This window comes from Lolium perenne, chromosome 4 (genome assembly GCF_019359855.2).
Source record: "Lolium perenne isolate Kyuss_39 chromosome 4, Kyuss_2.0, whole genome shotgun sequence".
In the NCBI taxonomy this organism is placed as follows: Eukaryota; Viridiplantae; Streptophyta; class Magnoliopsida; order Poales; family Poaceae; genus Lolium; species Lolium perenne.
Window position 1 is genome coordinate 82876548 of NC_067247.2, and position 26276 is coordinate 82902823.

The 26276-nt window shown below is 42.1% G+C and overlaps 1 protein-coding gene and 1 pseudogene across 1 annotated transcript; one reads left to right on the forward strand and one right to left on the reverse strand.

The window, feature by feature from the left end:
• The first annotated feature begins 12475 nt into the window (after window positions 1-12475).
• On the forward strand, window positions 12476-19477 carry LOC127293138 (cytochrome c oxidase assembly protein COX11, mitochondrial). Its single transcript, XM_051322696.2, has 6 exons — window positions 12476-12895; window positions 13408-13460; window positions 16118-16190; window positions 16266-16370; window positions 18382-18462; window positions 18961-19477. Exons 1-6 carry the CDS (start codon window positions 12599-12601, stop codon window positions 19057-19059), a joined length of 708 nt encoding a protein of 235 aa, XP_051178656.1. The 5' UTR covers window positions 12476-12598; the 3' UTR covers window positions 19060-19477.
• A 1643-nt stretch (window positions 19478-21120) lies between these two features.
• On the reverse strand, window positions 21121-23908 carry LOC127348471 (putative cysteine-rich receptor-like protein kinase 20; annotated as a pseudogene).
• Window positions 23909-26276: the final 2368 nt, after the last annotated feature.

Consider the following 26276-nt stretch of genomic DNA (forward strand, 5'->3'; position numbering starts at 1 on the left):
GGTTCGTGCGGAGCATTTATAGGAAAATCTATCTGCGTGAATGGATTCCATGGGCGGTGGTGCGATGCAACGTGGCCCACGGAGATATTTTGGTAGCAGCTCGTAGTGCCATGTGTGAACATGAAACGGGTAGCAACTGCGCGTCTATTGCAAAACAATGATATCCACTCACCACATCATTACCTCCACATATGTAGCACTGATCTTAAGTTTTCTGCAGATTGAGTGTACTACATTGGGAAACTTTACAACTCAAAGAGCACTACGTACGTGCCAAAACAGGCAGGCCAGACCGTGTCCACTATTGCCACAAAATGGCACAAAACACGACGGTTCGTTTCAAGCAACTGAGCCGACATGCATCCGCGCGCGCACAACGCAGCCGCGTCGTCGCCATTTGCTCAGGAGAGTCAAAAGATGAACTGATTACTCGCCACTCGCGCTCAGTGTGGAGTACGTTATCAAGCAAGACAAGATGCCGCCGCTCCAGCCAGTGGATCACAGGGTTTACGATGTGAACATACTGATAGACGATACGATGTTACGAAAATATAGATTGTATATTGACCGATGATGATTACATTCTTAGACTGTTTATAGTAGTATAGATTTGGGACGTGTCTAGGGAGCAATCGGAGGCCCATTTGTTCTAACTAGCCTTCACCCCCAAAATGGAAAATACCTAGCGCACCTAATTCAACCTGGAATCACCCGAAAAGCCCACACGTGCAATTAATTTTTATACATGAACATTTCAAAAAGTCATAACTTTTATAGTGTTTGTCGGGATTGTGTTCCGTTTTCACCGTTGGCCTTCTCGCGACGATATCTTCAAAAGTAAATCCTATTTGTGTATGTTTCAACAACAAAAAAATTGAAAACAACTTTAGTGTTGTGGCAAAACAACTTTGTATACTGAGTTGCTTACACTATATTTTTTTGAATATTTTGTACCCAATTCAGTTTGATATTACTCACTTAGCAACAACTTCATAGTACTAAGAATCACAACTTTCCACTACTACTTTCTAATATAGTTGGTAAGTTATTTTCTGACGTAAAATCCCGACTCAGGTGAAAATAGATCTGATGTAGCTTCCATGGAGCAGAAGAAAGCATATTATTTAGAACAAACAGGAGGAAAATTCTCAGGTACAAGGTCAAGTAGAAACTCCGGGTACACAGTTCTAGTAGATAGTGCGAACAAAACTCTATGCAACTAGATCTTTGCTGAAACCACATTTGGTAACAAAGCTGGGGCACTAGGAAAGGAACACACTTCTTTACATCCAGGAAGCATCATCTTAGTAGATTACATAGGTACAACTTAGTAACATACCTGTGGCAACATAAAAAATGGAAGTGTATACTTACTTGAAAAAATCATGGATGGCAGAGGAGTACAAGTGCAAGAACTTTAACTCCCAGGTGCAATATCATGACATAGTAGAACAAAACTTGAGCATGTTGTATCCATATATCAATGTGCACAAAATAGGAAAAATTAAGCAGGTGTGACACAAAATTAAGGCTTCCCGGAATCACACATGCTAGTAATAGTTATTGGACATATCTTTTGTGCGACAAAATATTAATATTGTACTGACATAAAAGATGAAGTTTAAGAACATGTTTTCAAGAAGAAGATAGCTTCGACTACTGTAATTTCTGAATACAAAGCATGTGTCTTATCTGACTTTGTACATGTGTTGTAGCATCGATGTAGGAATAACATTTTGCTTCATTGATCATGCCGCCATCAACGCGAACTGCTGGTCCGGAAGAATGCAACCATATCAGTACAGTAGTGAGTTTTTTGTGGGTTGTTGTACCGAAAAATGCATAAAAGTTACTTATCATTTATTTGTAGCTTGCATGACCAGGGGTTGTTAAAAAAACTGAATAACCTAACTTAATTTACTTTCAGAAACCAACTTAGGCATAATTATCGAAACAATTCAGTTACTTTCACAAACCAAAACAACTTAATTGCTTTCATAAGCCAACTTAGGCATAATTATTGAAACAATTCAATTACTTCTTAGACATAATTATCAAAACACAGCTAGAGATGTCGCTCTTAACCACCACAACAAGGAACATGGCACCATCAGAATTTGGAAGAGAAAGCAAAGAAAATATATGTGGTGGTACAATCCTTGGCGAGCTCATCCCGAGCGTGCCAACAGGGCACGTCATTGCAGGTCACCTCTGTACTAAGGGCACATGAGACAAGCAACAGAGGCCGCCTCTTCCAAGCGAAGACTTTGAGGCAGTGTTACGGGGAGTTTGACAACAACTCCAGGGTTAACTTACTTGAAAAAATCAGCATGCAACTTATTAATTCTAGTAGACAACTTAATCGCAATATTGAACCAATTTTTATAGAACTTAAAAATAATGGAAAACTTTTGCATAATACATGGCACAAAAATCTCAAAAAAGGCTTACTGGAAAACAACAAAATAAATCTGGAAGACAACTAAATCATGGTGGTGAAACACTTCAAATTTTAGGCTCAAATTTATCTAGAGAGGAAAGTAAGTCATATCAGCATACAACTTAAGTGCTATTTGTGTGCAACTTAACATGATGAAAATGACGTAATCATGGTGCTGAAACACATTAAAAATTCTAACTCCAGTTTATTTAAAAAGGCAATTTAAATCATATTCAACATACAACTTAAGTAATATTTGTGCGCAACTTAACCTAGTTGACGAAACAACTACCTAAAATCTGGGAAACAACATAATCATGGTGCTGAAACACATCAAGAATACCGACTCAGATTTATTTGGAAAGGCAAGTTAGTCATATTCAACATACAACTTAAGTTAGTTAATTTGGCTGGACAGAATCTTGTGCAAAACAACACTTAATTCATTTCAGTAGCCAACTTTGGCATGTTGAGAATACAATTTAATTTACCCAAAGTAAACTTATGCATGTTGCTCCAAATAAGAAAAATAAACCCAACTAGACTATAAAAAACAACTTAAACATGCCGGTGGAATCAACTTAATTCATTTAAGTACCCAACTTAGACATATTGACAATACAACTTAATTAACCTTAGTAGCCAACTTGTGCATGTTGCTCCAAAAACGAAAAAAGAAACTACCTATACTATAAAACACAACTTAAGCATGTTAAAACCAACTTAATTCATTTTGCTAGCTAGCTTAGGAATGTCGCAATAAAACACGTTGGTGGAACCAAACTTAATTCATTTAAATACACAACTTAGGCATATTGACAATACACCTTAATTAACCCAAAGTAGCCAACTTATGCATGTTGCTCTAAAAAAGAAAAACAAATCCAACTAAACAATAAAACACAACTTAAGCATGTTGGTAGAACCAACTTATTCATTCCGGTAGCCAACTTAGGCATGTTGAGAGTACAACTTAATACATTCCAGCGCTCAACAGTGCGAACTAGTTGGTACAAGCACTCTACTTGTTTTTATGCCTATTCATGTGTGAATTGCAAATGTAAGGAGCACTACTTAGATGATCATACTCTAAAGGAAGAAAAGTGAGGAATACAATCTATTCAGGTTGTGTTTGGCATTACGGTGGAAAATGAATAATCGTGTTTGCCTACCCAACACTTTTTTACATTGCTATTAAAAAAGTTGCTTTGCCATTTCAGTGTTTGGCTAGCCAAATTTATTTATGCATGTGTGGCTACCTTTTTTTTGCAGTGGATCAGTTAAGTAACCACAAACCAACCGTGAAGCTATTATACATCACACTATGTCAGCAAGGAAGCAAAAAGGACGTGAAGCCTGTACTGCCTCCATTCTACGGGTCAGAACAACTCTAAATATAGTCATATTGCCATGACAAGCATCATCCTTGAGTGTCTTTGCAGTAAGCCAAACTGAACAGCTCTAAAAGTGCCCACAGGCCCTTGTGGCCTTGTCAACCATCCCGCAATCACGATGTGTATTAGCCCGGAAGTGGGAAGCAATTGGCTGCGGTTTCTGATGAGGCTGAATTAATTTGTGCAGAATAGAGATTACGCAACCGGCTTGATTCATGAACTGACTACGACACAGATCTACGTGCGGCAGCCTCTGAATTTAGTCCGGGAAGGAGAAAGGGAGGCACGCACCGGAGCTCTTCGATAGAGAAGCGGTTTCTGGTGTGCCAGAACACCACATGGTTGCTAACCCGCGGCGTCCGGCAGCGTCGCCAGCGTGGGCGGCGAACTCGGAGGCGCACGAGGCAACGCCGATGCGCGTGGACCCCTTACCCCGCGCGGCCGCGGTGAAACTCCGGCCGCATAAGGGGAGCACATCGCATCCGCGGCGGCGGCGATCGCCGGCGGTAGTCAGGGGATCGGGGGCTTCTTAGTTGCTCGTCACAAGGGAAGGGGAATGGAGAAAGTGGTTATTGACCAGTCGCTGTCGGAACGACGCTACCTTGATGGCCTTGATGGCACGCATCGGACGGTCTGAAACCGGAGGCTCAAACGTGTCTCGTGGCCTCCGTGCACTTTTTAGCGTTTGGGTAGATTTGAAGTGAAAAAGACTACTCCGTAGTAGAGATAGTTCTGGACTACAATCCTAAATTGCCAAATAAAGGCAGGGAATATAATTGACTCTTTGTAAAGAGCCTAGCTATTATTCTGCATATGTATGTTGTCATTTAATCCAAACTCTTCATATAGTATCAGCTTAAGACCTTTTTTTCGATAAAAGCCGCTTTGTTACTGAAAAGGTTCTCGCATTTGTATAACTGAGATGCACAAAACCGTTTTAACCTAAAAGTTACATCAAAAGAAATATCGATGCTCTCTACAAGTAATCATGAAAGAAACTATAAGAGCACCTACGGTGATGGTGGACCAATGTGTGGAAAACTCCATATGGAATAAAAAATATAGTTCACCGCATCCTCTAACGGTATAGACAACTCTATAAACAGATCGCGATGCTCCACATGTTGTAGACACGACCATGAATGGAGTGTAGTTGTGCACTGGTAGGTAACAAGCATAACAGAATCATTTTATTATTAAAATTTTGTCATTTCTACAAAGGCATAACAACCAAATAACGGCTATCGCTCTTACCCTACTAAGTAGATTAAAACTAGGATCCACATCATTGACCCAATTGCCAATAATATTCATAACATTACATGGTGGATATAAGGTAGAATCTATCTAGATGGCTACCATATAGCTCTAGAAAAGTTGCACGGTAAGACTAGGTATTTATAGCCTCGAAAATGCATGTTTTACTTCCATGGTAATTGCGTTTTACAAGGTCATCTTTGGTAAGAATTACACATCGACAAAGCTACCACGTGAAAACCGTAGTTTTTAGCGGATCTTCATCTTCCAAATTTTCTTATGGTTATCAAGTGACACCTCTAAAATAATTAGAGCTTTGTACATAGAATCCACCAAGAATTTACCACTCACATATAGATTCGATAGAAATTAATTGGTCCCATGCGTCAAATCGACCAAAGTCAGATGATGTAGCAAAGCATTCTAAGATGCTAGCCTAGGACCAATGAGATCTCTTCTGAACGACATATTTGGTAGTGAATTTCCCAACACCTTAGCGATCATATCACTTTTGTGACGTACAATGTTGTACAGGGCTGGATATTGTTCTTGGAGTGTGGAGTTACCTAATTATTTATCCTCCCAGAACCTAATCTTCGATCCATCCCTAATGGAGAAACAACCATATGGAAAGAATATTTTTTTCATCGCCATTAGGCATGCCCATATGTGTGAGTCTCCTGGTTTTCAATAAACATTAGATAGTTCATTTGAGCCAACATATTTTCTCCCAAGGAGGGTTTGACACATCTCATCTTTAAAAACAAGCTTGAAAAGTCATTTACCAAGGAGGGCCATGTTCTTGACGTCAAGGTCATGAATCCCAAGTTCTTCTTGATCTTTAGGGTGGCAAACCACATTTCACTTAGCAAATCAATATGTTATCTCTTTTTATAACCTTGCCAAAAGAATATTAATTGAAAATAATCATGTGCCTTTCAAGAATCCCGTTGGAAAATGGGAAGAATAATATCATATACAGTACCATGTTACTTAGTACCGAGTATATAGGAATCAATCTTTCTCCCAAGGACAACAAATTTCCTTCCTAGCTAGTTAATCTAATTTGTAATCATCCCTCCATTAATTTCCAGTCACCCTTTGCAAGTCTCTGATAATGAATCGTAATACCCAAATATCTGATAAGAAATTGGACTTGTCCGCAACCAAACAATTCAACATACATATTGGCATCATCTTGGGCATCACCAAAACAACTCACTTTTATGAAAGTTTATTTTTAAACCTGATAGTTGCTCGAACTCTAAGAGAATTAGATTCAAGTTCTTTGCCTTTTCGATAGCATGTTCCATAAAGAGTATTGATCGTCAGCATATTGAAGAATGGATAACCCTCCATCGAAAAGATGAGGAACCACACCTACAATTTGGCCATCAAACTTTGTGCGTTCAATCATGACAGCGAGCATATTAGGCACTATATTAAATAGCATTGGTGATAATGGGTTACCTTTATGTAGCCCCTTATTTTTCTCTAAAAGTACTTTCCAATGTATTCATTCACACTTTAATGGCTACATTACCTCCCTACATGAAGCTATGGATTAAAACACACCACTCTTTAGAAAAACCTTTCATTCTGAGAGTCCGCTAGAGGAAAGATACCACCTGACTTTATAATAGGTTTGTTAGAAATAATTTTTTGATATAACCCCATTTAACCTTTTCTATGTAATTTATGTTCAGCCTTATTTTGGAAACTTTGGTGAAAATTTTAAAACTAATATTAATAAAACATATTGGCCTATATTGTTGGATATTTTGTGCCTCATTAACCTTAGTAATAAACTTATTTCACCAAGATTTTGACAGAAAAATTCTAGTTGTCCAACATGAAAAAGATCAACAGTTCTAGAAGATCCAATTTGATTACATCCAAGAAGTTCTTGTAGAACTCAGGTGGAAAGCCATCCGAACGAGGAGCTTTGTTGTGTTTCATTTGGAAAACCACCTTTCTTACTTCCTCTTCATTATAAGGTGTCGTAAGTAGGTTATTTTCTTCATCTGAAACTTGTAGAATGTCATTCGTTCGAGTCTCATCCCAAGAGAACTTGCCTTCCTCGGGTGCCCCAAACAAACCTTTATAATATTTTTTAATATATGAATTGAATTGTTCATGACCCTTGATCGTGCCCTCCTCATGAATTAGAGATCGAATAAGTTTATTCATCTAGCCATCGTTGGCAATACTGTGGAAGTATCTTGTGTTAAAATCTCCTTCTATAATGAAGTGTGCTTTGGATCATTGATACCATTTAATTAACCTCCTCCTTGTGCAGCATTCACACTAATTGTGCATTACTTTGGCTTTTAAGCTCAATTTCATGCATGGAAAGCAGATGAGCCTCTGCTAACTCTTTGAGGTCATCAATGATTGACGAAAGTCGCTGCTTTTATTTTTTAATTAAACATGTTGTGTGACCTGCCCAACCACCAAGGTGTTTGGGTAACAGTTAACACATATGTTTATTATTCCACCTCTGTATTGGTTTTTTTTTTCAAGCAACATGCTTTTCCATACATTCTTGACCATCTATTGAAATCTCTCACGATGTAACCATCCAAGTTCAAATTTGAAACGACGAGTAAACGGTGATCGGACAATCTGGTGGTCAACAGGATGGGAACATGGTCCGACATGCCTCAATATGTGGTAAACCCCGTAGCGATACCATAGGTAATTTAGATTTCCAATCAGTATCCATTAGCACATGATGTAGGTTTCAGAAAACCTCTCTTACAGGGACTACATATAGTATGGACTCTAGATGATTCGAAAGACCTAAGATTCTCTATGTTACAGTAGTGATATGTCCTTCTGGTCAAGTGTATATAAAATAATTAAGAATAAATTTTGATTTTGGATATTTGTTCTAGAACATACCTTATATAATCATGATCACTTAATGTGTGACAAAGATCAGTTTTCTATAAACACTAAAAAAAGAACAATTGCCTCTTGCGATAGCATCACGAGTTAGCATGCATAGAAAGTACAAAATGACACTAAAGAAGCAATATAAATAGTGATATTCACGTTGAACAATTGTTTATTTAAGTGTAGATCATGACATTTGATATGGTGTTTATTTTTAGGATGTTACATAACTAACCAACTAATTAAAATGGTCTTTTGCCCGACCAGCTATGTAGAACATAGCAGCTAGGGTCCGATTAATACATGTTTTCCTACCTATTTGACAAAGACACTATGGCAACATGTATTATTAAATGTAGTTAAAAATACCAAATTAGTGAAATAGTGGGTATCAAGAAACATAAAAGTAAATTAAAATGTTGTATGAAATTTTACAAGCTATATATATTCATGGAATTACGATATCATGTCTATTTTCGTTATTTACATGTTAGAATATTATGGTTTAACCCAAATTCATGTAAGAAGGTCCAAATAAAAGTTGAATAAAACCAAAATAATGTTTCTTGTGTTTAATGATAGTGTTGTGCAAGATTCACGATTGTACAACTATGCCTCAGAGATGATGTGCAACTAGCGACTTCCGTTGGTTACTGTTTTCATTTGTCTCGAGGCAATCAAGAATATCAAAATGGTACACATATCTCGTAGATGTACAACATTGAGCACCCCTTGACAGTGTTATTTTGAAACTTGTTGGATTTTACTTCAATGTTCATTATCTTTGAAATTGTGATTATTATTCACATTATTATTAATATATTCGTTTGCTAAAATTGTGTACTTATATTTCTGGGGTTTGCGAAGTTTTCTAAGAAGATATGTACTATTTATTTCCTATATATGCAAACTTACAAAGGATATGAATTGTGGAAATTGATTAGTTAGTCTTATAGTCATTATGTTTTGGGGATTTTGTAATTTGGCTAAGTGAGGTACATGGATGTATGTGGATTCCATGCCTTCATATATTGTAGTCTTGTGCACTTTCCGTTTTCATCTATAATGTTTTGATTTGTAACACCCTAGTGATGGTCTTCTAGTGCACACCATATTTAATTTGTTTCTTCTAGATTTGAAAAACAGAGGAAACACGTGAAGATCGAGTTTGTCATCCCATGTTTAATCCTACAAGAATGAAAAACACATGAATGTGTAATATTTGTTATTTGGCCGTACATTGGAAAACATAGCCTTTTCATAATGGATGATGCGTTTATCATGTTAATTACAAATAAATCAAATAAGGCGTATGCTTTAGTTATCACTGAGCAGAAACAAATCATGGGGTGGATTCAACAAAAAATCATTCAAATTTACATAAAATAATTATGTGCCTTTTATTCTACAACTAAAATAAGCCAAAATTTCATATGAAGAATTATTCAAAAATTATTTTTAACTAAAGATGCATCAACCTTTATCTTTATAATAGTGGCAAAAAATGATACCATGCAATGAAGTGAATGAGACGATTCAAGGAAATTAGAGCATCTCTAGTAGAGCCCGAAAAAACGCAAACTGAAAAGCGCGAGTTCAGTTCACTGAAAATGCTAGTTCTGACGAAATTCGCAGTGGCGCAGAATAGAACCCGTAAAATGAAACTGAAAACAGGAATTCGAATTGGCGCGGGTAATTTTAGCAATGATCATAGTTTATAGATGAAATAGATGCTCCGATTGCGCATCGATACTTACATAGTGCGGGGAATTAACATTACTACTGGTACACCGGCAACCTAACCTAGCTAATGAGCAAAATGCGGCCTACTTCTAGCTATGGCGCGCGCGGCGGTGCCGGTGCTGGCGGAGATCGTCGGCGGCGTGAAGTCTTCACGCGTCCTCCTTGTTGCGGACGCGGGCCTCCCGGCGGGCCGCCTCGTACTCCCGTACCTGGCGGACGGCGTCGGCCTCCTCCCGGCGGAAGCGCGCCCTCGTCTCCGTCTCGCTGATGGCGAACGTTTGCGCCATCACTGCCTCCTCCTCGTCGCTGTCGTGGACGTAGTCCCCGGCGGAGAAGGTTGGAGAACGAGCGGGAACGAGTTCGTCCTCCTCGAAGCTCGCCGCCACGGGCACCGCGGTGCGTGACTCGACTGCCCGGAGGAGGAGCTCTCGGCCTGGTTGCCGTAGCGGGCGAGCTTCCCTGGGGGCGTGAGCCCCCAGTTGGTCCACCGGCGAGCGCTCCTCTTGCGCGCGCCCTCGCTGTGGTTCCACTTCCGCCGCTCCGCCTCGGTGCGGAAGACGGGCGGACGCGGCGGCGAATCGCCGCCGCCCAATCCCGCGGCTCGGCTGTCCGCACCTCCACGGGAGGCCATCGCGCGGCGGCGGTGGAGGATTGGTGGCTGGTTGCGCGTGGATTGTTCGTCGGAGCGAGGGACTGGCGGCGGCGGAGGGAGAGGAGACGGCGGAGGGGAGTAGGGTTTGCGAACCGAACTCCCCTCCGCGATCCCTTTTAATAGGGGCCGTGCGGGGAGTTTCTCAGGCCCCCGAACTCCATATTCGGGCCGACCCACTTTTACGGTCACTGATCGGCGCCAGTTTCGGCCCGAATCCGTAAATCCGCCGGAAAAGTTCTGTTCCGGCGGGATTTACGGGCTCTGTTAGAGATGCTCTTAGCCTACCTCACTTGACAGGGAGGGGGGAGGCATATGTACAACCTCACCATCCCGTTTTAAGTTCCATGTGGCATTTTCCATATAGTTTTTTTTTTCGTGAGATAGACTGATGATCCAGGCAGACATCACCAATTGACCTTAAGTTAAACGGAACCTGGTTTTGCAAAACACGATAACATGTCTTATTTGTGAATTTCTTTACAAGTGTATATGGATGTGCACTACGCACCTGTTAAATTCAAGAAGACATACATTTATTTGTGGCTACTCCTGAAGACAGACGTATGGGTCTATAATGAATATACCATTTGTTACTAGGTGTATGTTAACATAGACATCAAACCAAAGACCTATAAATATCAACGAGTGTTCTTCTATCAAAAGCTAGGTTAATGATGAACCTCAGGGTCGAAAAAAAACCGAGGATCGCATCCAAATTCCAAAACCGTAGCTGAATAAACCAAGGACCGAAACCGATTTCAGTTCGGCGGGTTCGGTCATTGGGGGCCTCTGTTGATCGAAACCGAAATGCAAAATACCGAATTAAGGCCCAGCACAACAAAGCCCAATCGTCCAATAGCCCATCCACCATTTCAACCCAAACGCACGTACCGCAGCGCCGCCGCTTTCATTTGCCCAGCTCGCAGTCCCTGCCATCGCCGGCGGCCGGCGACCGTCCATGCGCACACTCCGCGCCGGCTACGGAGCCCTCATGGCCGCGGCGATGCCCGTCGATCAAGCATAGCGGACCGGCAGCCTGCGTGCAACCATTTCTCAGAGAACCATTTTTTTTTTTTTTTTTTTGAAACCGTACGCCCGAAGGCATACGAACTTGTATTCATACCGTAGTAAGGAAAATTACAGGGAGATTCGAGTACAAATACAAGTACAAAGAAAGAAGGATACAGGAGGACAGCTGTCTATCAACTTTTGCACGAAAGCCCCTAAAAGAAAAGGAAAAAAGCAATCCAATCCTCTCGGAGCTCCGGCCACTCCCGATCTGCAGAGCTTCACCGACGACCACCGACGAAATCGCCGCCAGAGGTGGAGAAGACCTGCAGAAAACCCCGATGGTTCCAAAGAGGCACCTCGCGTTGTAGCTTTTTGAGCCGTCGCAGTTGTAGCTCGCCGCGGGAGGCAAGATGTTGAAGCCAAGAAACACGCATCGGCGGCCGGGAAGAAGACTCCCCATGCCTCGCGAGAACCACACCGGATCTCCCCGCCCAAGGTCGAGGAAGAAACACCGGCAAGACCTCCAACTGGCCACCTCCAAAACTGTCCCAAGCACCCTTCGCAGAGACCTCCAGCACACATACCTCAGCAGCCCCACGCCGTCGATGGAGGGAGCGGCGGCGCGCCGACAAAGAGCCCGAGGATGGAATCCCCACTTGACGAAGATGGCGTAGCCGAAACGCCAACCTCGCGGGGGAACTCCCACGGATCCATCACCGCTGCAGAAAGCACCGGCGAGGAGGGGCTGGATCCGAGGAGACCAAAAAGCTGACCACGCCGGCGCCGCCCCCACGCAAACGCCGCCGCCAGCCACCAACCTCGACACCCTATTTACAGGCCGGCCACCAGATCCGGGGTTCTCCCCATCTTCCGCCGCCGCATCGGACGGAGAAGAGGAGGGGAACCACCGGCGGCGCCGGAGAAACAGGGGGAAACGGAGGTCGACCCTCAAACCCTCTCTTGACTGTAGCACGGGAGAGGATAAGGGAAGGGTCTCAGAGAACCATTTTGGTTCAGAAAGATCAGAAAACCCAAGTTCCCAAAATAAACCAGGTGCACAGATCGGTTCGGTCCGACCGACCGCCACAGTCGAACACATCACACAGCGCATCGCGGCGGCGGCATCGCCTCTCGCTGCTCTCCAGACAAGAAGAAGACGTCACCCGTGACCGGCCTCTCGCCGCCCCCGGCGTCGCCGACGCGATGCCTCCGCTCCCGAGGCTCCTCCACCGCCACCTCGCCCTCCCGCTGGCCCGCCGCCACTCCCCTCTCCATCCGTGGCCGCCCGCGGCCGACGCCGTCCTCTCTCGCGGGCTCGCCTCCTCCTCCTCCTCCGCCGCCGCCGCCGCCGCGGCCGGCCGGGAGAAGAGCTCTAGGAGGACCCTGGGGTACCTGCTCGGCGTGGCGGCCGCTATGGTCGGCGCCTCCTACGCCGCCGTCCCGCTCTACCGCCGGTTCTGCCAGGCTACCGGATACGGCGGCACCGTTCAGCGCCGCGAGGTCTGCCCCCACCCCCTCCCCTACTACCCCTCGTTCGATTTACTTATGCAAGTGCGTTCTTTGTCGGTGTTCTGGAACTGCGCATTTGCGGGGATCACTACTAGGTTGTGCGTGATTTGGTCGATACTGACAGCACAGCTCCCAACATTAGGTAGGGTTTAGATTGAAATAATCTTGTTCAAGTTTTCATCAACCTATAGCTAGAGTCGGGAGAGTGTTCCCTGAATCCTGTTCAAGATGTCATCAAACTATCCGGTTCATTTCCATACAAAGACTTACATGGAGAATGGCGACCTAATTACTAGTAGAAAAGTTTGCAACATGGTGAATGAGAGCCTTCACGTAAATGTTTCTGAATCAAAATTTTGGTATGGAGAGAGTTCCTATTGGCTGTAGTGGGCAATAGATATAGATAGCCAAAAAGGGGGTCCTAAGTTTTATCCACTGTGCTTTTACTTGTAGTACTGTGTATTGGTGTATAATAACAAATTAAAATGTCTGATTCTCTGCAGAGTGTAGAGGAGAAGATCTCCCGGCATACTCGACAAGGAACCACACCACAAAGGTGGCCCTTCCTAACCATGTTTCTGGGCACTTCCATTTTGTTTAGATTCTTTTGCACACACAACAAAATACTTGGACTACCATTCAATTAACTGTTTCCTCTAGGTAGTTCATTTCTGCCTGATTAGTTTTATAGTACCATGGATGTTAATGTTCTAGAGAGAGAGAGCGAAAATGTTCATCGAAAGTTTCCATTAAGGGACTTAAGCGCAGATCTGCTGTGAAAAGGAGTAAAGTTCCAGTCTGGTCCACGGAGCACGCTACCTTCTTTGGAATATGCTAGCTGGTCATATTTTGTGAAGATCTTCTTCTAATGGGACTTGAAACATGACCATTCAATTCGGGAACCATATAGAGTCCATGTGTTATTGTCTAGCTGGTGGTTACGTAAATTAGGCTCTTTTTAACTTGTCTGTAATACGTCCTTCTGAGTATCTTTCTATACCTAATAATAAAGGGAGAAGTGTTTCCTTGGTTCGGTCCGTAAAACAGTTTTGTCCGTTTTCAATCGACCGCGTTCCGTCCATCCCGATCAACCGTTCCTTGTTTCGTGTGGGCCTTCGTTTGGTATCGCTAGGTCTGGGTCGTCCCAATCAGCACCAGACAAGCCTTGGAAAAGAGTCCAGGTCGACATGTCCAAATGTTCCTATATAAACTGCTCGATCAAGGTGTCCGTCGACCAACTCTATCAGCACAATCTTCTCTGCGATTCACGATTCAATCTACAACGACAACGAGCCGGGGACTGCCACCTCACCCTGGAACCACGTAAGCCTCATGAATCCAAACCAGCGAAGCCTCGTGAATCCGTGCGATCAAGACAGGAGGAACAAGAAGGTACAACAGAAAAGGTGCCAATGCCATGGTAGCTTCTGGCGATGTATTATGCAGATCAGAAACCCAACGTCAAAGATATGTTTGATGACTTCAAGGCAACATGGAGGCTGCACACTAGATTAGGTCACCTTGCACAAGAGCTACTTCATGTTGACGCTGAAATCGCAAGATGCCGTCGAGTTCGACGCCGACCTGGCGTTAACACGCTGAAGATGTCATTGGGTTTGAGGTGGACCTGACGTTCACGATCAGGGCAGGCCTTGTGGTTGACCTCGCGCACGGCAACACATGCCTATTTGATGTAAAAGAAACGCTACACCTAATTCTATGGATTCATGAAGGTTAGTTAGTCAAGAACGAAGTACGATCGTGGCGGCCGCCGCAAACCTTGTATTATTCAAGCCTGATGAAGATGCGGCCGAGGCGCTCATGGTGCCATGATGCAGAAAACAGCGGCAATAGGGGAGCCTGATCGTGGTGCCGTCGGAGCAGCTTGGATTCAGCAGTGGCAAGAGATGTCGCGGACGCGACATGGAGGATTCGCCCTGATACAGGTGCAGGTCGTCGTCCTGCATCAGAAGCAACCTCCGCGCGACGGCATCCGAAAGGCAAGATGGAGGTGCCAAGGTGGTTCTGCAGGAGGATGTGGATGCCGATGATCGCGCCATGTGCCTGGTGTAGTACGCAGCCAAGGGCGGCACGCAGAGAATTAAGTGCGACAAAGAAAAAAAAATCAAGTTCAGCAAGCAACGACCACATTAATCAACAACAGCTAGCAGCAGCGACGAGCAGTAAGGCAGCGTGGAGCACACCATATTGAGTTATCTGCTCACTCGTCCATGGCTTACTTCACAATCTGAACTGCAGCCTGTTGTATCTGATTTCTGAAGCTCAAGTCAATAGCAACATTGTTACAACGTGTTATTATTTCGGTACTAGCTAGGTTCCTAATATAAGCACGAGTCTCTTAGGAATTGCAATCCTTCATAGTTCACATTCAACTATATGTTGAGGGACACATTCAAATGAGCAATGTTTCTGTATTACAATCAACTATATGTTCAGCGACATATTCAAATGTGCAATGTTTCTGTATTTATCATACCTGCGAACACAATAATATTAATTAATGAAGTTTACAAAATATAAATAAAATACTTCTAACAATGTGAAGCAAATTCCGCTAAAAATGAAAAAAGGTTATTATTTGAATTTGTGCATATGCATGAAGACATATCCACGGAATTTTCCCGTTGAAACATTTTAATGATATATCTCCCTCTGCAACACAGAAAAGTTTATTTCCGTTGCAAATTTTAATCATATATCTCACAAATTTTACATAATGTATCTCGCAACCATTTAGTAATGTAACTTCCGTTGCAACGCACGGGCAATTTTCCTAGTCCTCACCAATACTAAGCTGGCGTGACACTTTGATCCGGTGGCGGAAGCTATCTGGAATACGCTTTGTTAGAGGTTTACTTGGTACAGTGCTCACCACCATTGCATGTCTGCTGTAATTTTGTCGTATGAGTGACCATAAACTAATAGCTGTAGAACTTGAGAAGAGAGTTAAGTTATTAATATAGGTCCCGTCTTCATGTTTAGACATGATTTCAGCTAATTACACATTGTTCAAACTAACAAAAAGTAACTGCTCGTAGTTTCTGATATTCTCATAAATGGCATAACAAATATGTCTCCTATTATATTTCACCCTCAGTAATGTTGTGCATGAAGTTAATTATTAGCTCAATTTTTACGCTTGGACTTTATTTCCTTCATTTCTTATTTTAAGGCTGTCCATTTTGCTTTCAGAGAGATAATTATCCAATTTAATGCTGATGTTGCTGATGGAATGCCTTGGAAGTTCATTCCTACACAGCGAGAGGTATACATCAGAACTTAATTGCTGATAACTTGCATTCTTTCTTGTGTACTTATTCTTGATCTATCCTAATTATAGGTGAAGGTTAAACCTGGTGAAAGTGCTCTTGCTTTTTATACTGCTGAGAACCGCAGTTCAGCTCCAATTACTGGTGTGTCCACGTATAATGTTGCTCCAATGAAGGTAGAGAAGTGTAATATTGCATGTTTCATTTATTTCTACAACACAATTTTCATATTGCTGCTGTTTCTTCTTAGAAGCTAATTGCAGTAACTTCTACCAGTGATCATGTTCTATTATTTCTTCGGGCATTTGGTGACGCCTTTTTGTAATATGTTGTTCCTATTGCTGCGTAATTTTCCTTGTATACTACAAGTTGTTCAATTAACATCGCCAACAAGTGCCAGGTGTAAGGTTATGTTTCGTCAAAAGTGCCTTAGAACATTGGAATAAATCTCTGTTAATTTTGATTGTTTAGAGTAATGAAGGATGTTCGAATTAGCCTCATTGCATAATAAAAAGCAAGGGAAAGCCTGCCTAGAAATACCCAATGTGTGGGAGCTTTTACCACTAGCTACGCCCCTTTTAGAGTAATAAAGGATGTTCAAGGTACAATATGAGAGTAGGAAACATTGTATTTAAGCCTCAAAAATGCATGTAACATACTTTTGGTAGAGAGGATATCTAGTGCTCCTCAGCAGACAACATGGGCCATGTGATTTCAATGAATGGACAGGATAGCATCTATGGTCACTCCACCCCCGCCCAGTAGAAACATTTGTACATTAACCCCTGAAAAACTAGATTTTCTCAACATCAACATGAGCCTCTTGTAGTCTTCTTCCTCCAGATTACAGCTGGCTAGATAGTTGTGATTTTCAGTTACATGAACTTAATTGTTTTGTAGCTTTGGATAGCTGCTAGTTGGCAGAATCACGATTCACAAGTTATAAGCATTCTCACTAGATTAGTAAATTGCAAGAACAAACGGAAAGATAAGAAATGGGCAGATTCGTGTTGTGCAGCCAGTATAGCGTGAGAAGGTCAGCTCATGGTGACCCAGTGCAGAGAACTTGTCGGACAGCCGCACTCTCTTGTTCCGTGCGAACTGCAACCTGGGTGTGCCACGCGGAAGCTCACCTGCCCACGAGGTGTGAAAGCAGTTGCATCTAGCAGAACTTGGCAGGTTGCAGCAGTTCGATGGTAAGCCAAAAGACAGGAGGGTTAGTCCAGCTCTATGCTTGGCGGGGTTGTGGTGAGCTCCTCCAACCCAGCTTCAATTTGAGCCTGAATTGATCCCGTGGGGATGTGTTGAGCCGCTTCTTCAACCTAGATTCAATTTGGGGGCGGAATCTCGTTCCGAGTAGAGAAATATGTTAAGGATAAACTGTCTGTCACAATTCAAAGAAATTGAGTGATTGCTTTGCGTATATGCCATGGTGGGTGGCAGATGGGTTATTGGTTTGATCCTGTTCATTTGGCTCGGATTGGACGGCCCAGATTGTTGTGGAATAAAGTAGCACTCAAAGGCCTGGCAGCACTAGATATGATCTCACGTTTGGTTCTCTTCTGTAGATGTAAGTGTAGGTATATAGGTATATATCATTCTTTCTTTCAAGATTATATACACAACATATTGTTAGAAAAGCCCCTCTGCCCCCAACTGCTTGAAAAGGGAAAAAGAGAAAACATAGATTTAGTTGTGTTGTTATGGTGTCAATTAAGCTGCAATCATTATGAATCAGAAATTTTATCTGTGATGGAACAAAACTTGTCAACCTTATCTTGTTGGCATGGGCTGGAAAGCAATATCTGTTTAAGCTAATGAAAATTTGAGAAGGTTTTTGTGTATGTTTCATCACGTTCTCTTTTTATTGGCCTGTAATTGTAGTGCCTTAGTGGAAACATATTGGGGGTAAAATAGGTCTCAACCGGATTTCTACTAAACAAAACTTGAAATCACAATTAACTTTTGCAATGGTGGCGAAAAATGAAATAGTGAACAAAAAATTGTGAATATATAACTATTCTTGATGTAACTCTAATCATCCTGTCAAGGACTAACATGATTTTACATTTTCAGCCTAGTTATGTTTCTAAACTAAACCTAAATTGCGAGATGTAACTATCGCATTCTAGCTAAGCCACCCGACTCCTGATGTTTCTAGTTCACAAGTCCTTTTTTACCCTGCAGGCTGCCATCTACTTCAATAAAATACAGTGTTTCTGCTTTGAGGAGCAAACACTTCTTCCAGGGGAGCAGATTGACATGCCGGTGAGTTCAGTTTACACTCGGTGAAATAGTGATGGCATTTCTAGTCGAAATTATAATTCTGCACACAACAAAAACATGGCACCTCGCCTCCCTTGCTTTTAGGGTAAAAAAAATGTGGAAGTTCTGCCTTAAATCAAGGCAAAAAGAGAAATGTCTACACTGCTTATTTTGGTGGGGACTTGTTATAATAGTCCAGATTATAATTATAAAAGGTTAATAGAGATACACAATAAATACTGCTCCCTCTGTACGGAAATAACTGACTCGGATTTGTCTAGATTCACATGTATCTAGGCACGTTTTAGTGTGTAGATGCATGCGAATCTAGACAAATCCAAGTCACTTATTTCCGGATGGAGGACTGGAACTGAGTTTGAAGTTTTTTTTTTTGTACAGAAAACTGAGTTTGAAGTTGTGTTAACGGGGGTATTGTATGTTAATACATCTACCCGTGGTAATTTCTGCTAGTTTTTCTAACATGCACCTGAAAATTTTCAGGTATTCTTCTACATTGATCCTGAGTTTGAGACAGACCCCAAAATGGACGGGGTAAACAACATAGTTCTTTCCTATACATTCTTCAAGGTGAAAGAGTAGAAATAACTTTTAAGCGATCTGTAACATTAATTCTATTAAAACCCTCACGCAATTCATGTGTTTCAAAATTCTTTCATGTAACACCAAGAGTAAAAGGTTAGGTTCTCTATGTAGCTAGATCACATGGTTTGTGAAAGTTTTTTGCAAATAAGAAGAGTTGTTCCAATGCAATCAAAGTGGAAATACATATTTGGTTTGATCTTAAGAATGGATTGCAGGAATGTACTGATAGGATCTGTCAAGGACCAGACCAGGGAACTTCATCATGTTTGTGAATTGTGATGTGCATTTTTTGGACATGAAAGTGTATTGTTTTCTTCCTTTTGAAATCAGTCAAATGAAGTGGTTTGCCTAACAAGGCAGGTCTGTTAGACAACTGCAAAAAGGAATCAGGCATTATTGGTATGTTTCTCCTACACCTTTGGCATTTCATCGCATCTCCTCCAGATGTTATATACGAGCTATTTAGCATGGTTTAGCAGTGCTATAGCATGCTATTTCTTGATTAGCGCCGGAACGTGTGGGCTCTCCAGACGCCGAACTGGCTCTGTAGCACTTTTTTTTTCTTCACTGCAGCAGATCGGAGTCGTCTAATGAACTGAAGAGTATTCCGGAAAATTAAGCTTCAAGTCCGTCTGAGGACGTTCTGCTATTCGGTTCGTAGGACTGTACGTTTGCACAGGGTTGATGTTCCAAATCGAAGTTAGGATGGGATGGATGTGCTATGGATTAGTAGACCGTGCATGCTAAAAGCGTGGTGGGAATAATTTGCTGTGATGTCACATCGGTCTGGGGGAAGGGACTCTGATTTTTAAGTGTGTTCTCGTAACAGTGTGTTGTCTCGTAACAGGCAATTGCTGAGGCGATGAATCGACTCGGATACTTTGTAAACCTTGGCTCGGATGTACTACATAGATCCAATAGGGGCACCCCTTGAGGGGTACATACGAAATCTAGTAATGTCCTGAGAGATCTAATAATCGAGATAAGTAGTAAACTATGGGCAATGTCGATCCTGGAGCTTAATCTTCTATCTTACCTCACACCTCTCCATAAGCCGTCCCCTATGGCTCCTGCCACAACTTTCCAGCCGTACAAAAAAGCGCTACCACCATGACTAAGTCGATCTACATGGATATTGCAATTTTCTACATGAAGTTCCTCCATGTGGATACCATGAAGGCATAACACCTACAAATTTAAGATGAACTGTTCGAGTGAACCGGCAACGAGGAGAAGGTAATACTATGCTTGGACTCTATTTCCCGTTATCTATAAGAATATCATGATCATGTTTTGCGTAGTAATTTTGCTTTTAATCTGTTCTAGCATAGCTGAGGCGTACCCCATCACATTCTCGGCTTCTAGCTATGACATGGAGCCTGAGGTATTTCTTCTCTTTGCAGGGCTCATCAAAGATTTAATTTCATATTAATTTCTGATTGTTGGTTGGGGTAGCTCATCAAGCATTTCGCTCGATATATTAATTTTCAATTGGATCATGGTCAATTAGAACTGATAGAACGTGTGGTTGTTGATGGCATGAATGGACATTTCCTTCAGGCTTAATGAGGTGGTGTTGTGCGGTGCTTGGGCAGAAGTCTTAAATCGATGCCAGTGACAACGATGCCCGTGGCTGTCATTTCCCTCGTTAGATGGTGTTGCCAAAGATCTCGTTTCACCCCCTCTCCATGGTTGGTGGACATGATGGTGGTGGAGGCTGGCTTGATAGATTGGTAGTTCCGGCTTCGCATGGTTGCTTTGCTCTATTGTGCCCTAGGCATAGTCTGCTAGGTGGATTAGTTTTGCATGGTTCCTTTGATAAAAATTAATCACCCACCATGCAAAATGCGAACCAATATATTATATAGATATTAATGTGATAATCTTACTGTAGACACGTAAGTAGCACACAATTTAAGGTAGATAAAGATATAGAAAAAACAAAACAAAACATGAGAGGTAAGCTAAATAAAACAAATAATGTACTCCAAATAGGAACAACGCGACCAATTAAACTTTCACATTATTGTTATGATATAATGAATATACATTCAGAAATTAGAAACCAAATAATACGAGTAAAACACTATCTACCAATTATGACAGATATGGTTATATCATTAATGCTACAAGGCTCGGTAGCAGTGGCTAACTCTCCATTTCCCGCCCTAAGATTGAAATAAGCCGGTTGCATAGGCTCAGCAATGCTCATAGTGTCACTTCTGAACATTGCTACAACAACTTCCATGGTTGGTCGATCTGCTGCACTCGCTTGCACACATAACAATGCTATGTTAATGTACCTCATCATCTTTGTCAAGTGAATGTTAGGAACCAATGTGGCATCAACAAGCTCAATCCACCTTCCCTCTTTCCATAATTGCCATGCCTGTTTGCAATATTGAGGTTTTATTATATCTTTCATTTTCTGAAAAATGTAGGCTGTATAGGAAATAAAAACATGTTCAAATTATTATGTTTGTGTGCAGAATCTCACATATCCAAGCATATTGATGAAATCTCCACATTGTGTGTTTCCAGAATTCCGTATTCCGCTAAGGATCTCAAAGATAATAACACCAAAGCTGAACACGTCGGATTTAATAGAGAAGATGCCCTCCGAAGCATACTCAGGGGCCATGTATCCACTAAAATGGTATATGATATAAAAAAATATTGAATATGGTCAAATTGTAATATAAATAAATAATCATGAGTGGAATTATTTATATGAAACTTACTATGTACCAACCACTCTTCTTGTAGTGTTTCCTTCATTGTTATTTGAGGTCGATATTTTTGCTAGACCAAAATCTGAAATCTTCGGATTCATTTCATTGTCTAGTAGAATATTGCCTGGTTTAAGATCCCGATGTATGATACGCAGCCGGGAGTGCTTATGTAGGTAAAGAAGTCCATAAGCTATTCCTTCAATTATTGCTAAAAGTTTGGACGAATCCAGTAAAGCTCTTCTTTTCGCATCTGCACATCCGTTAGGTATTAATATAACAAATAGAAAGCAAGGAAATACGACAAAGGTTATGTAGGGAATAAAACTACACTAAAGGCTAACAGAAAAAATAATGTCGAGTATCCTTTAGCTATTCTTCTGGGTTGGCAAACAGTATGTAAACTAAGTTAGGAAATGCAAGTGCATACCAAAGATGAAGAAATCCAAGCTTTTGTTTGGCACTCCTCTTCCTGAGAGCAACACCCCAGGAGCCTAACCAAATTGCTATGCTGGAGTTTGGCTATGAGTTGGACTTCATTTTTGAACTCTGTGAAACCTTGTCCTGAATGTGAAGCAAGTCTCTTAACTGCTATATCCAATCCATCAGGAAACTTGCCCTGGACAAAACATGTGTTCAAAATTTAGGCTTTTCCAGTTTGCGCTCAAGTCATCCTCTCCCTGTTATAATGTATCGGCTAGTTTGGTCAGAAGAACCTGCTCTTGATAATTAATTCGGTTGATAACAACTCTAATCTATTCAATCATGTTAGCAGCCTAGCTATTTTAGTTCCTAATCAAATACGGAGAAAACAGAGACACACAGAGGAACTTACCTTGTAGACAGCGCCAAAGCCACCTTGCCCCAGTTTGTTTTCTTCTGAGAAATTATTTGTAGCCTCTAGTAGCTGTTCAAAGTCAAACATTGAGAAATCTGAATTCTTCGTTCGCCAAACTAGTTGTTCTACTCCTTCCGAACCCTGAAAGCGCCCGAATCCTTGTAATCGCAACACTTTACCTGAATAAATGATTGAGGACGTGTGTAATCTCCCTTGAATGATGCTTAAAATATCTTATTAATTAGAACTACAATTTATGGGGCTTCATTTTCAGAAACTAAGTAGCACACCTTTTCGTTGCTTTGTGAGCCGACGGGAGTATAAGAAGACGCAGAGAAATAATGCTGCTGCCGCTAGAGGAACTAGAACTATGGGAATTGCCCACAGCTTGCTGATACTCCCTGATATATATGAACATGATAACATACCAAGTAAGCGTGTAAATAAATAATGTCTGTTACTATTTGTTCGCGCTGGACTTACTCTTGTGTTCATTAGGAGTTGGAGCTGGCGATGGCGGCCCAAGAGCTAGCATGGGTTCGCCCTCGTAGAACTTAGACGCCTCGAACCTGAAATAACACCGAACGACACCCATCTGTCCTCCCATGCGCAGGGCCATGGTGGAGTTGATCATGCCGAGGAGACGACGCAGGCACGCCAGACAGTCCCCGGCGGAGAGGTCCGGCGTGCACTGCGACAAGGAGTAGACCTTCGGGAAGCTAGTGCCGCTGTCCATAACGCCCGTGGCAAACCGTTTGGGCGTCGCGTTGGCCGCCTTCTCCACTGTTTCGACCCGCAGGTCGTGGATGAGGCCGGTGATGAGGGGCACGTCGCTGGTGACGTTCTTGATGTTCCACCTCTCGAAGGGCAGGTCCCCATCGGCCAATGCTCCCGCGGTAGGTGGGGAGTCGGCGAGCATGTTATGGGCGCTGTAGATCAAGATGCAGTCGGAGTTGAAGTAGAAGCCCCTGAAGCACTCCACTCCAGATGGCATAAGGCTCTGCATTTTGCGGAACGTGTTGGTCACGGAGTCGGCGCAGGTGGAGTCATCCACGATATCGCCGCGGCACAAGGCTAGCGCATAGACGACATCGGGGGCATGGCCGAAGGTGGTGGTGGCGAAGTGCGTCGGGGAAGAGGAGGTTTTGTTAACAAGCGTGGCCGCGGCAACCTTTACGTTGTCGCAGAATACATCGGCGGCCGCCTGGAACGGCGTGATGCTGCTGAGTAGGAGAAGCAGGATGATCCCCATATGGCTAGAAGTGCTTCTTCTTGTTCTTCTCGCACTCGCACTCGCACTCGCACTGCCTTTATCTATCACTAGATTACGTATACCATTCCTCGCTGGTTAAACATTTCTTTTCACGATGGTTTCACCTCGGGTCAACACCGTAGTCAAGGCAAAACAAACACCCTTAATTTTTTGAATCGTTCAATCACCTGGTCTTCGGCAGGTCATGCATGCCATCTAGCTAGTGAGAACAGAAGAAGAAGCCAGTGCACATTTCTTGGGTTTTTTTTACTAATTAAGACAAACCTGACCCACTTCATTTTTTATTTTTGTCGAAAAGGGGAAATCACACAACTTATATTAATGATACTGCAAAATACAGCTGAACAAGTTTGCGCGGAGAAGAAAATCAAGACCATATACCTCACGATAGTAACTTCGCCAGTCAAATACGACTCCTATGTCCTATCGTAAAAGACAAACAAAATTTATGCAGCTAGTAGGGTTATCCCTTCAAAAAGAAAACACCGCAGGTGCGCTGATGTCATAGGTCCATCGTGGAATTTTCATCCCCAAAGTCAAGACTTGATCCCACCTTCAGCAAAAACATGATGACACGTGTTGACATAGCCAGAGCAGAGATCTTGTGTTTTCACCAGATACCGTATACTTATCCTTTAAGTCACATCTACGATTATCTCTTGTCCAGCTATCGATATCCCGAAAGTTGGAAACCGCTGAAGGAGACATTGGAATATGAAAACGTCACATATACCGTCTCGCCTCCTGTCACTGTCGCACCATTTTCAATCGAGCAACACTAGGCATGACTTGTCGCCTCCATATGAGACACCATGCGTAGCACCTGAGACATATGACGTGAGACAATTATGCTATACATATAATATTTTTATGCTATTTTCATACGACGTGCACTCACTCATGCATCACGGTGCAATTATGCCTTTTCCTTGTCGAATTAAGGAATCAGATTTAGCCACGTCTAAGACTTACTCCCTCCGTTCACAAATAAGTGTACAAGTGGGTTTTCCAAGACAAATTATGAAGTGGAGTAAAAAATACATTGGGAACATGCATCTCTTCTCTTTAATTTTTTCACCTCCAATAAGCTAAGTGCATGAAGAAAACAAGAAGATATGTGCTAATATTATTGGGTTTGATTTACGTGCAGAAGCAATTAAAGTGCATTGAAAAGATAGGGATACACTCTTTTGTGGACAGAGTAGATGTCCATTTCTTGGGTAGTGAGAACAGAAGAAGAAGCCAGTGGACATTTCTTGGTTTTTTTTTTTTACTAATTAAGACAAACCTGACCCACTTCATATTTTTATTTTTGTCGAAAAGGGGAAATCACACAACTTATATTAATGATACTGCAAAATACAGCCGAACAAGTTTGACCCGGAGAAGAAAATCAAGACCGTATACCTCACGATAGTAATTAACTTTGCCAGTGAAATACGACTCCTATTTTAGAAGACAAACAAAATGTATGCAGCTCGTATGGTTCTCCCTTCAAAAAGAAAACACCGTGCGCTGATGTCATAGGTCCATCTTGGACTTTTCATCCCCAAAGTCAAGACTTGATTCCACCTCCAGCAAAAACGTGATGACCGTGTTGACATAGCCAGATCAGAGATGTTGTGTTTTCACCAGATACCGTATACTTATCCTTTAAGTCACCTCTACGATTATCTCTTGTCCAGCTATCGGTATCCCGAAAGTCAAAAACCGTTGAAGGAGACATTGGAAGATGAAGACTTCACATACCGCCTCGCCTCTTGTCACTATCGCACCACCTTCGATCCAGCAACACTAGGCATGACTTGTCACCTCCAAATGAGACACCATTCGTAGCACCTGCTTACGACGTGAGTCGTGAGACAACTATGCTATACATACAACGTTTTTTGTGAGATTTTCATACGATGTGCACTCACTCATGCATCACGGTGCGATGATGTCTTTTCCTTGTTGAATTAAGGAATCAGATTTAGCCACGTCTAAGACTTACATCAACTTCATAAAAAAGGTCATATGTTCAGCACTTATGTTTCCAATTTCAGTTTTTGCATAAATTTGCGAGGTTCAACATGCTGGTTGATAGAAGCACGGTTGGATTCTTGTACTTTCATATTATCCCCATTAACCCTGTATATATGTTCATAGTTCTCTTTATTTTTAATTATTACCAAATCTTATATTTGGGAATGGATATATATGTCCTCGTTATGTGTCACTTTTAGTAAACAACACGGGTTTGTCTAAGGTTTAGGCGACTGGGAATTTGTAAAGTCTCAATCATCCAAGAAAAGTACAACCACAGTTTAGAGATAAGCGTTACTCACATCCATTTATGTCTAGACCCAAAGCCGGCCGGCCCCATATGACAAAT

What these genes read in the sequence shown, in the direction of transcription:
- LOC127293138 (XM_051322696.2), top strand. Translation starts at nt 12,599, where the DNA reads ATGCCTCCGCTCCCGAGGCTCCTCCACCGCCACCTCGCCCTCCCGCTG. An exon ending in GCACCGTTCAGCGCCGCGAG is followed by an intron (nt 12,896 to 13,407) that starts GTCTGCCCCCAC and finishes GATTCTCTGCAG; the next exon opens with AGTGTAGAGGAGAAGATCTC. An exon ending in ATAATGTTGCTCCAATGAAG is followed by an intron (nt 16,371 to 18,381) that starts GTAGAGAAGTGT and finishes TTTACCCTGCAG; the next exon opens with GCTGCCATCTACTTCAATAA.